At 41.3% G+C, this 15,447-nt stretch overlaps 1 protein-coding gene across 14 annotated transcripts in view; it reads left to right on the forward strand.

The window, feature by feature from the left end:
- The first annotated feature begins 1,969 nt into the window (after nucleotides 1–1,969).
- flvcr1 (FLVCR choline and heme transporter 1) overlaps nucleotides 1,970–15,447 on the forward strand; it is a 42,689-nt gene continuing 29,211 nt past the window's right edge. For all 14 annotated transcript variants that reach the window (XR_013888271.1, XR_013888272.1, XR_013888276.1 and 11 more), the window contains exons 1-4: nucleotides 1,970–2,781; nucleotides 11,470–11,614; nucleotides 13,807–13,944; nucleotides 14,627–14,694. Coding sequence is in view for 2 of the 14 variants with exons in the window: in XM_080200503.1 (XP_080056629.1) it covers nucleotides 2,155–2,781; nucleotides 11,470–11,614; nucleotides 13,807–13,944; nucleotides 14,627–14,694 (978 nt within the window). In the remaining 12 variants the exon portion in view is untranslated. The remainder of the gene's footprint in view (nucleotides 2,782–11,469; nucleotides 11,615–13,806; nucleotides 13,945–14,626; nucleotides 14,695–15,447) is intronic.

The raw sequence follows: 15,447 nt of genomic DNA on the forward strand, positions 1-15,447 counted from the left end.
GCTAGGGACCTGGGTTCAATTCTGGCCTTTGGTAACTGTGTGGAGTTTGCACATCCTCCTCATGCCTGCTTGGGTTTCTTCCTGGTCCTCTGGTTTTCTCTCACAGTCCAATGGTGTGTGGGTTAGGTTGATTGGCCATGGCAAATTACCCCATAGCATCAAGAATAGCAGAGTAAATATTTGGGGTTAAGGACTGGGTGGAATTGTGGTTGGTGCAGACTTGATGGATCAAATGGCCTCTTTCTGCACTGTAGAGATTCTATGAAATGCTTCCTGACTTCATCTAGCTCTAATTGGAGTTCTGGACTTTCTCAACAGTGGAAATATTTTCTATTTACCCTATCAAATCCTTTAATCACCTTAAACCTCATTCAGATTATCTCTTAATCTTCTATTCTCAACGGAGTACATGCCAAGTTTATACAAGCTGTCCTCATAATTTAACTCTTGTCAGCCCAACTATCATTCTGGTGAATATGTACTGCACTCCTCACACTGTCTTTCCACCCCCTTCATCCTTACTTGTTGCAGAATTGTGTTGCACTGTACTTCCCTGTTTTGTATGCCCAATATGTTATTCCACCTGCCTAGATAATGCAGGGCAACCAGCGCTCTATACAAGCAATGCTCGCCCCTTGGCTATATTATTCTTTAGCTATCCATTGTGGCTTTTCGTAACGTCTGTACATGGACCTCTAAATATTTGTTCCTCCACAGTTCCTGGCTTCTCACTGTTTAACTTCCTTGAATCTGAAGAGAACAACCTCACACTTCCCTAGTATATTCCATCTGCCACAGTTTTGTATTCTCACTTAATCTGGCCATATCCCTTTTGCAACTTTCTGCTTCCAATCGGTGTTACTTAATGTGCCACTTAACAATGTTATCATCAGACTTGTATAGAGATCGCTTTATTCCTTCATCCTTACTTGTTGCAGAATTGTGTTGCACCTGGTACTGAGATGTGTTATCCTCTTGTATGTTCAGGGCAAGAAGTGACATAAACGCAAAATAAATTTGAATAGCTTATCTATCCAGAAAAAAAAATCCACATCAGTGGAGAGATGACAAAGGAAATTTCCAAACAAGCATTCACTGACTGTCTGTTCATGGCCACGAGAATCCTACAAATAACTCCTAACATTTTTTATTAAATCTCTGGTTTCAGATCTGCACATTTGTTTCGTGTTCAAATACGAGAAACGAACATGGTGAAGTGAATGGCATTTTTTGCTCAAATTACGTTTCTCCAAAGCGATGTTACACATCTGAATTATTCCTGCCACTTGGGGTCAGGGGAAGATGTAAATAGTCACATGATAGCAACAGCCATTTTGTGAATAAATCCGTTGAAAATTGGCTTTAATTTCACAAAATCAGACTTGGTGAAAGAAACATTTAAAAAGTGGCTGCGGGGGGACGGGGGGCGGCAGATGAATTATTGTTTACGAAACGGTTAAAAGAACATTAAGTTTTTTTTGTCAAAACTAACCATAGCGGAACAATGATGTGACATCAGCGGATTTTGCAATTGGCTTCCTTCAAAGCCGGGACACGAGCTTCTTCTGTTTTCAGACGGAATTTAGCTAAAGTCTGATCAATTTTAATTCTTCAATGAGCAAATCCATTTCTCAGCCCCCTCCGTTAATATTTTGACAATCTTAAAAAAATAATTTATTTCCAACGAAGATTGCGCATTTTTTTCGCCGCGGCTGAGGACCCCCGCCGTCTGAATGGTCAGCCGGCCCGTCAATCATCGCCTGGGCCCGCCCCCCACCCACCCGTCCGATTGGTCGCTTAGCCGACCTTGGGATTGGCTAATACGCCTCCCCGCCCGCGATCCGATTGGTCGGCAGCCATATCAATCACAAACGCTCCTCTCCATCTCAGCAATCAATTGGTCCAGAAGGACGTCAATCATCATCCCACGGGGTCCGCCATTCCTTTATAAACCGCCTCGCCTCCCAATCGCGCTCATTCAGTTGCGAAGTACCTCTGAAAAGTGGTTGTGTGAAAGATTTATTGCACAAAACCTACTTAATTTTTTTTAAAAAACATACAAACATTACCTATAGAAGTAGATTTTAGTTTCATAAGCTATATTTAAAGTGTATATATTTTATATAAGCGGAAAAAATAAAGCAAAAGCTAACAATGGTGGATGCCGATGGAACAGGATGCCCTGTCACAAAGACAATACCTACTGCCTGCAGTAAAGATGTGGTTATAAATGGCATTAATGGCCATCTCGAAGGCATGATGCAAGACGGAAAGACGGGGAAAGGTGTTAAGTCCCCGGAGGAGAGGGAAGCTATGCTGACCGGTGATGTGAAGCCGATCCAGACGCGGCTGTACTGGAAGCGGTTCCTCATCCTGGCTGTGTTCAGCCTCTACTCGATGGTGAACGCCTTCCAGTGGATCCAGTACAGCATCATCGCCAACATCTTCTGCCATTTTTACCAAGTCTCCTACGAGCAGGTCGATTGGCTCTCGGTGGTCTTCATGCTGGTCTACGTCCCCCTCATCTTCCCCGCCGCCTGGCTGCTGGACAAGAAAGGCTTGCGGACGGTGGCGCTGCTGGGCTCCGGCCTCAACTGCATCGGAGCCTGGATTAAGATCGCCAGCGTGCGGCAGGACCTGTTCGGGGTGACGATGTTCGCCCAGACGGTCTGCTCCATCGCTCAGATTTTTATCCTCGGGCTGCCCTCTCGGGTGGCGTCGGTGTGGTTCGGGCCTAAAGAGGTATCGACAGCGTGTGCGACCGCCGTTCTGGGTAATCAGGTGAGGAGCGTAGACTGTGAGGGGCTTAATCTGGGGTGGGGGGCAGTTTGGCGGGAATTTCCGCCGCACTTGCGCCTCTAACTTTGGGATATTGGTTAAAAAAATTTGAAAAATGGTGGTGGGGGGTTAATCCGGGTGTGGGCGCGCTCCCTCCGCCAGCACTGCGGAAGATATGCCCCTCCCGCCGTAGCGTTTGGCGGGATAGTCGCTCGACACAAATTTCCACTCCCGCCGCGCCTCGGGTGGGTTCGGCTCGGCGAATTTTCCGAAGTCGCGGTGCGCCTCCCGCCCCCCCCCGTTGCAGATCTGGTCTAATTATAATATCTACCTCTACCCCACCGCCCCCCCCCCAATACCGGTTAATTTCACCCTCGCCCCCACCCTTGTCTAATTTCACCCTCACCACCCCTTTAACCCGAGCCAAATAACAGAGCGATTCCTGCGATTTTATATCGTTCTCAGGTCGTTTTTTTTAAAATCGCTCTTACAACTCCCGCCCCGCAAAACTAAAATGACGGGTTTGGCAAACCACGACGGTTTTTTTTTTAAACACACACCGCACATATTTGAACTTGGCTTTATCTTGGATTCCGAGCCGTTATCTGCAGTTGCATTCCCTTCCCAGCCACGATGCCGGCTCTTCTGAGAGCACATTCACTCCCACTTCTATTTTGGGGGAACGTGTAGCGCCTTCACAGACACGTGAATTTCTTAAGGGGTATTCATCACCTATGTGATTGAAGCAGGAAGTCTTCAAAGAAGATGGCAGCTCAGAGAACATGGCAGAAGAAAATGGTGTCCTGATGTGTTTGTAATTGGTATCGCGTATCTATACCTTGTTAACGATTTTTGGCACAGAGATCAAAGGACATCAGCAATGTTGCGCAAGATGATCCTTTTTTTCCCCCCTAAAATATAATCGTTTACTGGAGGTAGATCAGCTGGGAGCTGCTGCCTAGCCCTTTGGTCTCAGCAGCCTATAATTCGCAGATCTTTCGGAGCAAGTCACACATTTTTGTTACACAAGTGCCTAAATCTCTTGGTCTTCATTTATTGGAGCCAGTTTGATTAGTGAGCCATTCATCCCTTTGCATGATTGACTATTTGAGTCAGAAGCTTGGTAATCCTTGATTTGCTCTCAATTTTTTTTGATCACTCTTTTTGATGTTTGCAGATTTCTTACCTGCATTTTGTGATCATGGCACAGTTTGGGTATTTTGAGGGGTTGATGAATTAGCTTGACAAAACCCTTCCAAATTCTGTTTTTTACCTCTATTTCATGCTCTTAATATTTAATTCTGTATCTGCCAATCAGGTCAGGCCTTAATTCTTGACTAATGTCATCCCCTCTACTATCTTTTTTGGTCTATGGGGGGTTTGGTGTCCACTGTTTGAACAGCCATTTTTGTTACTATTTATATGCTTAACATGTCTTCTATTTTCTCTTAAAATCTGACAATAAAATTTTTTATGGAAGGAAAATTCCAGAACATTTCTGTGCGGTATGCTGAACTTAATATTTTTTAAAAAAAAAATCCCAAGGAATGGCAACAAGGATTTCCACCATTTTTCCAGCTGATACAGATGTTGATCAGTTCTCTTGGACTGAAGGAGAAAATGGATTCAGACATTGAATTTTCTGATTGCGTCAGACAGGACTAACAAGTATGCCATTCTGTTTTTAATATTGAGATTAGCAGAAACAGGTGAGGCAAGTTCTGACACAGCTGTGAGCAAACCTTGTGCTGAAGAAAAACATAGAACTAGACAGAAACTTCAGTGAGGCACTAAGCATGCATCTCTCAAATTCCATAAATAAACAACTGCATGAAAAATCACAGATGTGATACCATCCATGGGCATAGATTGAACATTGGAAACATCTGATTTGCAAGCTTCAGGCATAGAACAAACACAGCATTGCAATAGCACGCATAAACAAATGTCATCTGAGTACAAATAGCGTTCCAAAGAACAAAATAGCATCTCCAAATGTTTCTGATGGTAATAACCCCTGCAGTGGACAAGTAGCCTGCCCTGCAGGGGTAAACTGCCGATTGTTCAGTTAACAAAATTGCTTTGCATGATTCTGTCATTCTAAGTCAAGGAACAGTTTTACAAAACAGCGGAACCTAAGACCGCAGAAGATGGTTTACAAAGCAAAACAACCAGAAGGTGATCTAGGCTGACTGGATCCTAATACAGATGAGGTGATGAATATGTCAAGTAGCCTATCCAAGTTGCTGGTGATTAAAATGGCCATGTTGAACGTCCCTGTGCAAGGAGTGATAGACACCGGAGTAAGTGCAAGCTTGCTTACTCAACAAGAGTGCCTATAACAAAGCATCAACTTTTTTCGTTGGATGATGGCCAGCTCTGGTTGATTAACACATCTTACGATACTGCAATTTGAAGCCACAGTTTTTGAAACATCACCTCATCACAGTACTGTAGAATTAGCTCCCAAATCCAGGTGAACAAATCTTTTTTCAGAAGTTATGAGCAACGCAATATTGGAATTTCTTCAGCAACATTCCAAAATGCAATCCAACATACTTTATTGGCACACCTGGATATCGATGCTCCATGCAGCCCATGTGAGGTAAGAAGTCTGCTGGGAATAATAAATGATTGTGCCAGATTTGTATCTGATTTTTGCCACAATCACCCAACCCATTACAGGATTTAGTACACGAAAATTGTTAGTTACATCTGGGAGCTGAAACGACAACTGGTTTGAGCTACTAAGGAACCAAATTGTGAGTAACACAGTAATGGCATACTTGCAGCCAGCCAAGCTGGCTGACTTATGGTAGAGACACATCTAGTCAGCCAGAGAGATCTCCATTTGTATCTAATGGTGCCTGTCTCCGGATACAACTTGTGTAATAGATTATTCAATCAGTCATTGACACCTGTGGAACAACATTTATTTAAGAATAGAATAAGAACTGACCAACACATGGAATTCTGAGGACTTTCATTTATACCATTTCTCAAGCTCATTCCATAGTTACTGATCAATAAATGTCTTGTTATATAACAACTAGAATCACCAACTTTCAGACTGGTTATATACTTTCATGAGTAGATTAAAATGCATCACACTTCCAGCCATTTTCACTTCTTTCTCACTAGCATCAATCTATCCGGCCCTACGTCAATAATGCTATTGCTTGACCCAAGAACAGCTTTCTTGAGTCAATCTTGAGGATGGATAAGTTAAATTTTCTTCTTGTTTTGTCTATTTTCTGGATTTTTCTATCTCAACCTCTGGAGGGGGAAATTCTTGGGGTGGAGTGGTGGCCCTCTACCGTCTCCCTTATTGGCTGTTCTTTGTGAATTTGGGTAATAAACCTAGACTATTACATTTGGGAACATTACTCCAACCCTCCTGTCACCAGTTTTCCCCAAGATGTTCAGTGCAGAGTGAGGATATGGTACTAAAATGTATTTGTATTTGTCACTTTCACTTCAAAGTATTCTCATTACTTTAGCCTGTGTTACCATGTTTATTGGTTGCCTGTTTCTCATTAAACTAGATTCAACTTAGCCTTTTCATAGAATATAGCATAGAAAGAAACAATTCGGCCCACCGAGTCGGCACTGACTCTCCAAAGGAGCAGCTTACCCAGGTTCTATCCCTGTAACTCCACATTTACCCTGCAAATTCACCTCCCCCAATCTACACATCTTTGGAGGCTAAGGGACAATTTAGCATAGCCAAACCACCTAACCTGCACATCTTGAATGTGAGAGGAAACCTATGCGGACAATGTGAGAACATGCAAACTCCGCAGTCACCCAAAGCAGCGATGCTCATGTGACAATGATTCAAATCATGCTGCCCCATAGTGTCATGTGTAAGGTAGAAAGCTGCTTAACATTAAAATACAAATTACAATGAAATTCACTAAATATGCCTCAGGAAGAAAATCTGTCCTTGCCTGGTATGGCCTACATACAATTTGACGGACAATATTTTGACGCTTAATGGTCTAATAAGGCACTGTTGTCCCAAGCTGCTGCAACAAAGAATAAAGCTGCAAGGACCCATCTGGCATCAACCATAGGCATGAAATACAGACATGACAAAGCATATACTCTCAATACCATCAGTGAGAAAATTCTGAGAACTGTCCCATAGACTTGACATGCAACAGCTTCACACAGTCATGTTCACAGAATTAAATGTTTCAACCAATGCCCAGAACTGCACTACATCACTATCCCTAGATATGTGAAGGAGGAAAATCTAATTGTCCTCTCTGATCGTCATGGGTGCATTTGCCCTGTATTGGTGAAGTGATCACTGCAAAGTCCTTGTGGATACTTCAGTCTCCTCTTCAGACTTTGGACAGCTTCCATTGTGTTGCATAGCACCATCACTGTGCTAAATGGGAAAGATTCAGAGCCTGTTTATCAGCTCACCAGGCCATCCATAAAACCCTGTGGGCAATCAGCAGCAAAATTGTATTCCATTACAGTCTGTAACCTCATGGTCCAGCATATCCCTTACTCTTAACACTGACATCAAGTCGGGGCCAAACTCTGGTTCAGTGAGGAATAGAGGAGAGCATGCCAGGAGCAGCACCAGGCATACAGCACAGGATTACATGCATGCTAAACAGAGGAATTGCTAAATGTTTAAATGACCAAATGCTCAAGAGTTCTGCTGTACCCAATTGTGAATGGTAGTGCGTTGCAATTAAACTGAGTTGTGGGCTAGCGGGAGGTTAGGAGGATGCTTCATAAGCATCCCTGTCTTCAATGATCCCATGTGTGAGTGCAAAGAACAAGTTTGAAACATTTGCAGCTGCCTGACCAGAAATGCAGAACAGATAATCCATCTCAGTTGTGTCCCTGAGGTTCCCCAGAATCAGATGCTAGTCTTCAGAAAATTCGATTCACTCCACCTAATAACAAAAAGCAGCTGATTGCATTGGATGTAGATTAGGGGTCTCAACAGCATCCTTGCTGAGGTGGTGAAGACTTGAACAAGCAATACTTATAGTCATGAAGCTGCTACATAGCTGCAGCTGGTTTTGGGGAAGAAGTAGGGTGATTTCTCCATTGGTTAAAATCATGCCTAAAGTAAAGGAAGATTGATGTGGTTGTCCACGTCCTACTTCAATTGCCTTTTTCCCTTAACGTAAAATTGAATGCACCTTTGAGCTTCATTTGCATCTCAGACCATGAAAGGATTTGTGCCTGCATGCAACGCCTGGACATCATTCAGCGCATGCAAGGTCAATAATCATCACCAACAAGAAAGTCTAGCCACTTCTTGTTGCCATTTAATGCATTACCATCACTAAATTCTGAGGGTCACTATTGGTCAGAAATTTTATCTGCACCAACCACATGTACACAGGCTACAACAGCAAGTGAGTATCCTACACTAAGACTTGACTCCACAAATAATTCCTTCTGCTTGCAGTAAACAAAGTCAGGTGTGCAGTGGTGTACTTGCATGGATGAGTGCAGCTTCAACAGCACCAAGAAACCTGACACCATTCAGGGTAAAGCAGTCTGATTGGTAGCATCATTTAAATGTTCAATCTCTCCACCGTACTGTGGCTGCAGTACGTGTAATCTGTAAGATGCACAATAGCAACTCACCAAAGCTTAATGGACAGCACCTCCCAATCTTCTGGCTTATACCACTTGAGAGACATGGGCAGTTGCACATGTGGATGTCGTCATTTCCAATTTCCCCTTCAGTCTCACACGGCTGACTTGGAAATTTATTTCTGGGTCAAAATCCTGCAGCTTCCTCCCCACAGGAGAACCTTCAAATAGACTCCCACAGTCACAGATGAAAAATGAACCCTGGTCTTGCCAGTCTTGTCTGTGTCCTGTAAACAAGCAGTTGCATGACTGCATTGACAAAGGAAGAGTGGTAGACGTGGTTTACATGGACTTCAGCAAGGCGTTTGATAGGGCCCCCCATGCAAGACTACTTGAGAAGGTGAGAGGGCATGGGATCCAAGGGGCTTTGACCTTGTGGATCCAGAACTGGCTTGCCTGCAGAAGGCAGAGAGTGGTTGTGGATGGGTCTTTTTCTGCATGGAAGTCGGTCACCAGTGGAGTACCCCAGGGATCTGTTTTAGGACCCTTGCTGTTTGTCATTTTCATAAATGACCTGGATGAGGAAGTGGAGGGACGGGTTAGTAAGTTTGCAGACGATACGAAGGTTGGTGTTGGTGCAGGACCATTGGGATGAAGGAATACAATATCAAGGGTACGAGTCTTAGCTGTATTGAAGAGCAGAAGGATCCTGGGGCCCGGGTCCATAGGACTGTTAAATCGGCCTCGCAGGTGGAGGATGTGGTCAAGAAGGCATATGGTGTACTGGCCTTCGTTAATCGAGGGATTGAGTTTAGGAGTAGGGAGGTAATGCTGCAACTTTATAAGATCCTTGTCAGACCCCCCTTGGAGTACTGTGTGTAGTTCTGGTCGCCTCACTATAGGAAGAACGTGGAAGCTATTGAAAGGGTGCAGAGGAGATTTACAAGGATGTTGCCTGGATTGGGAGGCATGCCTTATGAAGATAGGTTGAGGGAGCTGGGACTCTTCTCCCTGGAGAGACGAAGGTTGAGAGGCGACCTGATAGAGGTTTATAAGATGTTGAGAGAAATAGATAGGATGGATTCTCAGAGGCTATTTCCCCAGGCTGAAATGGTCGCTATGAGAGGACACAGATTTAAGGTGCAGGGAAGCAAGTACAGAGGAGATGTTAGGGGTAAGTTTTTCACTCGGGGTGGTGAGTGAACGGAATTGGCTGCCGTCGGTGGTGGTGGAGGCGAATTCGCTGGGGTCTTTTAAAAGACTTCTGGATGAGTATATGGGATCTAATGGGATTGGGGGTTATAGATAGGTCTATGGCTTAGTGATAGAAGTGATCGGCGCAACTTGTGGGCCGAAGGGCCTGTTTGTGCTGTAGTGTTCTATGTTCTAGAAGCAGGTTAAGAGTCAACTATGTGTTACATCATAACCAGTGGTGCTTTGATACCCACCAGTGCAGCCATGATTTAAGTGCAGCTTGAAGGGAATTGGTAATGAATAGGTGAGGTGAAAACAGTCCTGCCGTCCAGAGGATCCACATGCACATCCCAGGAGTGTTTTTGAACAGAAGTTCCCTCTTCCACCCCAAATCTTCAAGATTGCTATTTTCAATGAGCATACAGTAATACTAGATCTGATTTTCTTCAAGCCAAGTACATGTTCCATTCTTCAATGGATGGGAAGAGCAGGCAGTTGCTTTTTCTGCTTTTGTATTTTTGTAAGGATACCACCTTTAGATGCATTATTTCTTTTAAACCTTGTGTTTAATTAAATACAGGAATTGTTAAAAAAGTGCAACTGCTCAGATCTGACGAATGATGAAACTACTTAATAAAACATCTTTCTACATAGGGAATGTGTGGCAAAATGACTAACACTACATTCTGCAACATTTCCTTTCCTTCTCCAACATGGCAATTAAGTTCAAACGAGGCTAAATTATACAAAGCATTTAATGTTTGTCAAGGCCACAATTCTGATCGAGTCATACTTGAGTGCAAATTGCAGAAGTGTTAACCATGGAGTGATGGGACTGATGATAGTTCTCAGTTATTGAGTTTCTGATTTTAAGACTTGCACTAAAGTTGCAAATTGTGGCTAGGATATTTGCAAGTCGAACTTTAGCCTATCTGTTTTGGTTTGTTATAAAACCTTGGATTATCCCACTAATAAAACATCCTTGACTGCTAAAGAGGAAATAGTATCAGCTCTGTCTTCATAGCTTAGGCTGTGAAGGGAGACCCATGACAGATGAAACAAGCGATCAAAGTTCACAGGTTTAGTATAGGGATGCTTCAAATATAGACTTTGAGCTATATTATTCTTATGCAACTACTGTGTCTTTCTAGTTGGCATCCTAATAGGCAATTGATGCTCCTTTGAAGCGATATCTTATAACTCCTATCAATTTATCAAAATATCAATTGAAATGTATTTTCAAGTAGATGTTTTTTGTTAAGTCTAGTATCACCAATGTGGTGATGGGTAAGCGAAAACCCATTAAACACTAAGTAGCATGTTCTGCACATGGTCACGTTCTCCATTATGGATATTTCTTTATTGAAATAACTCTAATTTTAAGTAGGTTATTTTGGGAATGTACGAACAATTTAGGCTCAAATGAGAACTCTCAATTATTTGCAAATATTAGTATTTTGGCCAAAACACACATTACAATTGATCTTGAGGAAAAACATTGACCATAACTAGCTGAATTAGACAAGCTAGCATTTCTTCCTTGGGCACAGCATGGCAATTGGACCTGAAAATGTGTCCAATGTTTCTCTCATTATTCACAATTAACCTCCCAAATTAGAAGGCACCCAAATTTAAAACGGGTGTACGCCAGTGCAACTAACTGAATGTCAATTTCTAATTTCTGCTTTAACTCTTTTAATTGTTCTTGTGCAGTCTGTTTAAAAACCTGACATTTTCAACTTGTATTCTGCTTTCAAAAGTAAAAGACAGATTGCAAAGGAAAATGCACTCAAAGTTGAGAAAATACAGCAAAATTAGTTTTGTTTTCTATTTTGATGGAAGATCTGCCTATGAAACTTCAAAATTGTAGTTTTAAGTTAAATGCTATATTTTTATGTTTTGATTTGTTTCTTTGTTTCACAGCTTGGTGTGGCCTTTGGTTTTCTTTTACCTCCAATTTTGGTGCCTAATACTAAAGATGATCTTACTCTTATGGCAAAAAATATAAGTGTATTGTTCTATGGGACAGCAATAGTAGCCACTGTGCTCTTCATCTTGGTTGTAGCAGGTAAGTTTCTTCTGTTCTAAGAATTTGAAAGTCAAATAGCAGTTTATGTTGATGGCTGGTACCTGAGGGGTTTTTAAAATTAATTTGCAGGATGTGGGAATTGCTGGTTAAGCCAGCACGTATTGCCATCCCTAGTTGCATTTGAGAAGGTGTTGGTGAGTTGCGTTCTTGATTGCTGCAATCCTGGTGTACCCTCGAATGCTGTTGGGAAAGGAATTTTGATCCAGTGACAGTGAAGAAACAGCAATATATTTCAAAGTCAGGGTGGTGAGTGACTTGGGAAGGAACCTCCAGGTGATGGTGTTCCCAGGTATCTGCTGCCCTTGACCTTCTAGGTGGTACAGGTTGTGGATTTGGAAGGTGCTACCTAAGGAACCTCGGCTGCAGTGCATCTTGTAGATGGTATATGCTGCTGCCACCATAGATGTCTGATGGATTGAATTTTTGTGAAAGGGGAAGTAATCAAGCAGACTGATCTGTCCTGGATGGTGTCGAGCTTCATGTGTTGTTGGAACTGCACTCATCCAGGAAAGTGGAAAGTATTCCATCACACTCTTGATTTGTTCGATGATGGACATGCACTGGGGAGTCAGCAGATGAATTACCGTCGCAGGATTCCCAGCCTCTGACCTGCTGTAGTAGACACAATAGTTATATGGCTAGTCTAGTTCCGTTTCTGGTCAGAAACCCCCAAGAGTGGTAATGCGATTGAATGTCATAGGTTGATGCTTAGATCTCCTTTTGCTGGAGATGGCTATTGCCTTGGCACATCTGTTATGCAAATGTTACTTGTCACTTCTGAGTCCTAATCTGGATATTGCTGCATTTGGGCATGAACTGCTTTAGTATCTGAGGAGTTACAAATGGAGCTGAAGCTTCTGCAGTCATCAGTGAACATCCCCACTTCTGACCTTATGGTGGAAGGAAGGTAATTGATGAAACAGCTGATGGTGGCAGGGGTTAGGACACTACTCTGAGGAACTCCTGTATCCATAGGCTTAATGTACAAATATAATGTGCCACATAGTAGCAGAACTAATTTCTTTCACTGTGGAAAAACAGACATTCACTCCTTAATATAAAGTCATTTGCTAATTGCATGGATTAAGAAGCTTTGCTTGGAATAATGTTCTGAATTCATTTAATACATTGCTAAATCACCCTCGTTTAAATTTGTACCCAGTATCTCAAGCTTGATTTGGCAATTATCGAGATACCAATTACAGTCAGAGTCACTTTGGAGAGAGTTTGATAAAGTATCAAAGCTGCTGCAGAAGTGTACCATGGATGTTCAGGATATGGGTGTGATGCCGAAACTTCAGAACATAGTGCTTTACTTATAAAGTGATGCAGAATAGTTGACTAAATCAAAGCAATTATTATGTGAACATCAGTGTGGATTTGCAGTTAAGTTAAACTGCATTTTGTACGTAGTTATGGATAGGGAGTTTTTGCATAGTAACAACTCTGACTCTAACCAGAGCTTCCAGGTTCAGGTCCCATTTCAGGGCTTAATGGGCATAAAGCCAAACTGCTTGAATAGCAGTATGTAAGTCCTTCCAGTGTGCCTGATGGCAAGCAGTAAGAGCAGGTCTGCAGTATGTTAGCAAGCACAACTATAGAGCAATCCAATGGAAATGCATGGTTGGCAATGCCCTCTTAGGCATGACACCTGGAGGAGTAGTTCTGGATATCCTATATTCAAAAGAAACTTAATGCATTGTTTCACGTGACTGTAGTATTAAATTATAAATAAACCTTAAGAGACTTCTTGGTGATCACATAACTTAATCCAAGAGCTGCTTATAGTTATCTAGGTCAAGTGTCTACTGTTTTTTTTCCCCCTTGGTAGAATCTGCTGATTTCTGAACTAAAATCTGAAGATCCATGTAGAAATTGAAAATGCCTTCCCTTGATCTCTAAATAGATTTTGTAAAGAAACACAAATGAATGCGAATATTGCAGGAGAATAAAAGCTTACGGTTTTCGAATTGGTGCAATCCCCACCCCCACTCTTGTGATATATGTTTACAGTATAGCTGGGTAGTTTTACTACATAATCTACTTTTGTCCCCGTCCCTCTATTGTTGTTAACTAAAGCCTCACTTGATCTATACACAATCCTAGTTTGAGTTTTCTGGTCAGCTAAAATTTGGCATACTATGCTTAGTGTTTTTTTTTCTTCTAAATAGTATTCAAGGAAAAGCCTCCACTTCCTCCAAGCCAATCCCAAGCAGTGCTTTTGGACTCCCCTGATGATTATTCCTACAAACAATCAATTGTGAACTTGTTCAAAAATGTTCCATTTGTGCTACTACTGCTCAGTTACGGTGAGTAATTCCATAGTCACTATTTTAATTTTATTTTGGTTATTCAACATTTCAGTAATATAAATGTTTCAAATCTTTCTATTCTTCATTTAGTAGCTGACCTTTTCTTTACGAATGTTCTTCATCACCGTAACTGTGACCCATTTCTGAAGTTTTTCTAGTTTTCCTCATCTAGGTCTTCTAATCGTAAAGAACTGTCAGATTATATGAATTAAGTGTCTCCTGTTCCAGGAGAAGTACTGAAATACCGTGATGCCACTATGGCCTAGAAAAGCATTTCTTGTTACTCTTGCCTTTATATCACCAGAACCTGTGATTGCAAAGTCTTGTGTCCATTTAATCTGTGCGCTGTGATGCCTAACTTAGCACCCAAAGACTCTACATACCTTCTGGTTGATATGGCTTAGTTAATGGCATACTTGTTTAACTTTTCCAAAGGATTTGATAGTTTGTTCATGACTTCTGATGACATATACTTTCGGCTATGTGGTTCAAAGTTTGATTTTCAGTTTGCGTCAGTTGGACGTGTTGAACGTAGATTTGATGAAAACTTACAGATATTTTTCCATTCCACCCTGTGAAAGATAGTATAGTAAAATTAAAATTAGCTGAATAAAATGTATTATTTTAAGTATATTGTTATTGTTAACCAAGGTATTACATATGCTTTTAATTTTTTTAGGTATTTTGACGGGGTCCTATTATTCTGTAGGAACACTATTGAATCAAATGATTATTACTTACTATGAGGTAAGTTGCTAGTCTTTACATATAAAACTTCATTTTATCTTCAATTAATTGCAAAGCTTATGATCTGCTGAAATGTGATTTATCTCCATCAGTAAAATGCATGATTACTTGACCAAAGGTTAATGATCATCCTAACCTAACAAAAGGTGGCTTTCCAAAAGTACAGATTACTTTTACCACAGTTTTATTTGTAGGCATGTATAATATTTTGATTTAATTATATTAGTCTAAAAGTATAGTTTAATCTTGTAAAAAAGCTTCATAGTTCTGTCACGATAAAGTGAGTAATCATATTAGATGTAAACTAAATTTAAGCAGTTTGTGCAGATTTATTTTTAGGATTTATGCTCTCACTGATAATGGAATCTGTAATTGGTAAACTCTGCTGCATGCATTATTTAACTCCTAAGTAAATTAAAGTTGCCTTCTCCTAATACATAGCTTCTGTGTATGAAGAGAAGGCAATACTGAATTTAGTTTCCTCTTGATTCTTTGTGGTGATTTAGAGCTCCAAATTCATGTCGTTTCTCCATCTTTCATTTATTTTAGTATGTTGTTTTACACTTGTGTGTGTAGTATCAGATTGCTATGCATTGTTACAACTGCAAAACTTCTTTTTCTTTTATGAATTCTTCAGCAAAGCTGCTAAGGGTTAGTAATTGCCCTCTGACCCAAGGAGTCAATAAGAATGTTGTAGCTGCAATTTAATTTCTAGCAACAATGAACTCTTATGCTAGCAGAATTTCATGGAAA

The sequence above is a fragment of the Carcharhinus amblyrhynchos genome, chromosome 12 (genome assembly GCF_965287045.1).
Source record: "Carcharhinus amblyrhynchos chromosome 12, sCarAmb.v2.hapA, whole genome shotgun sequence".
NCBI lineage: Eukaryota > Metazoa > Chordata > Chondrichthyes > Carcharhiniformes > Carcharhinidae > Carcharhinus > Carcharhinus amblyrhynchos.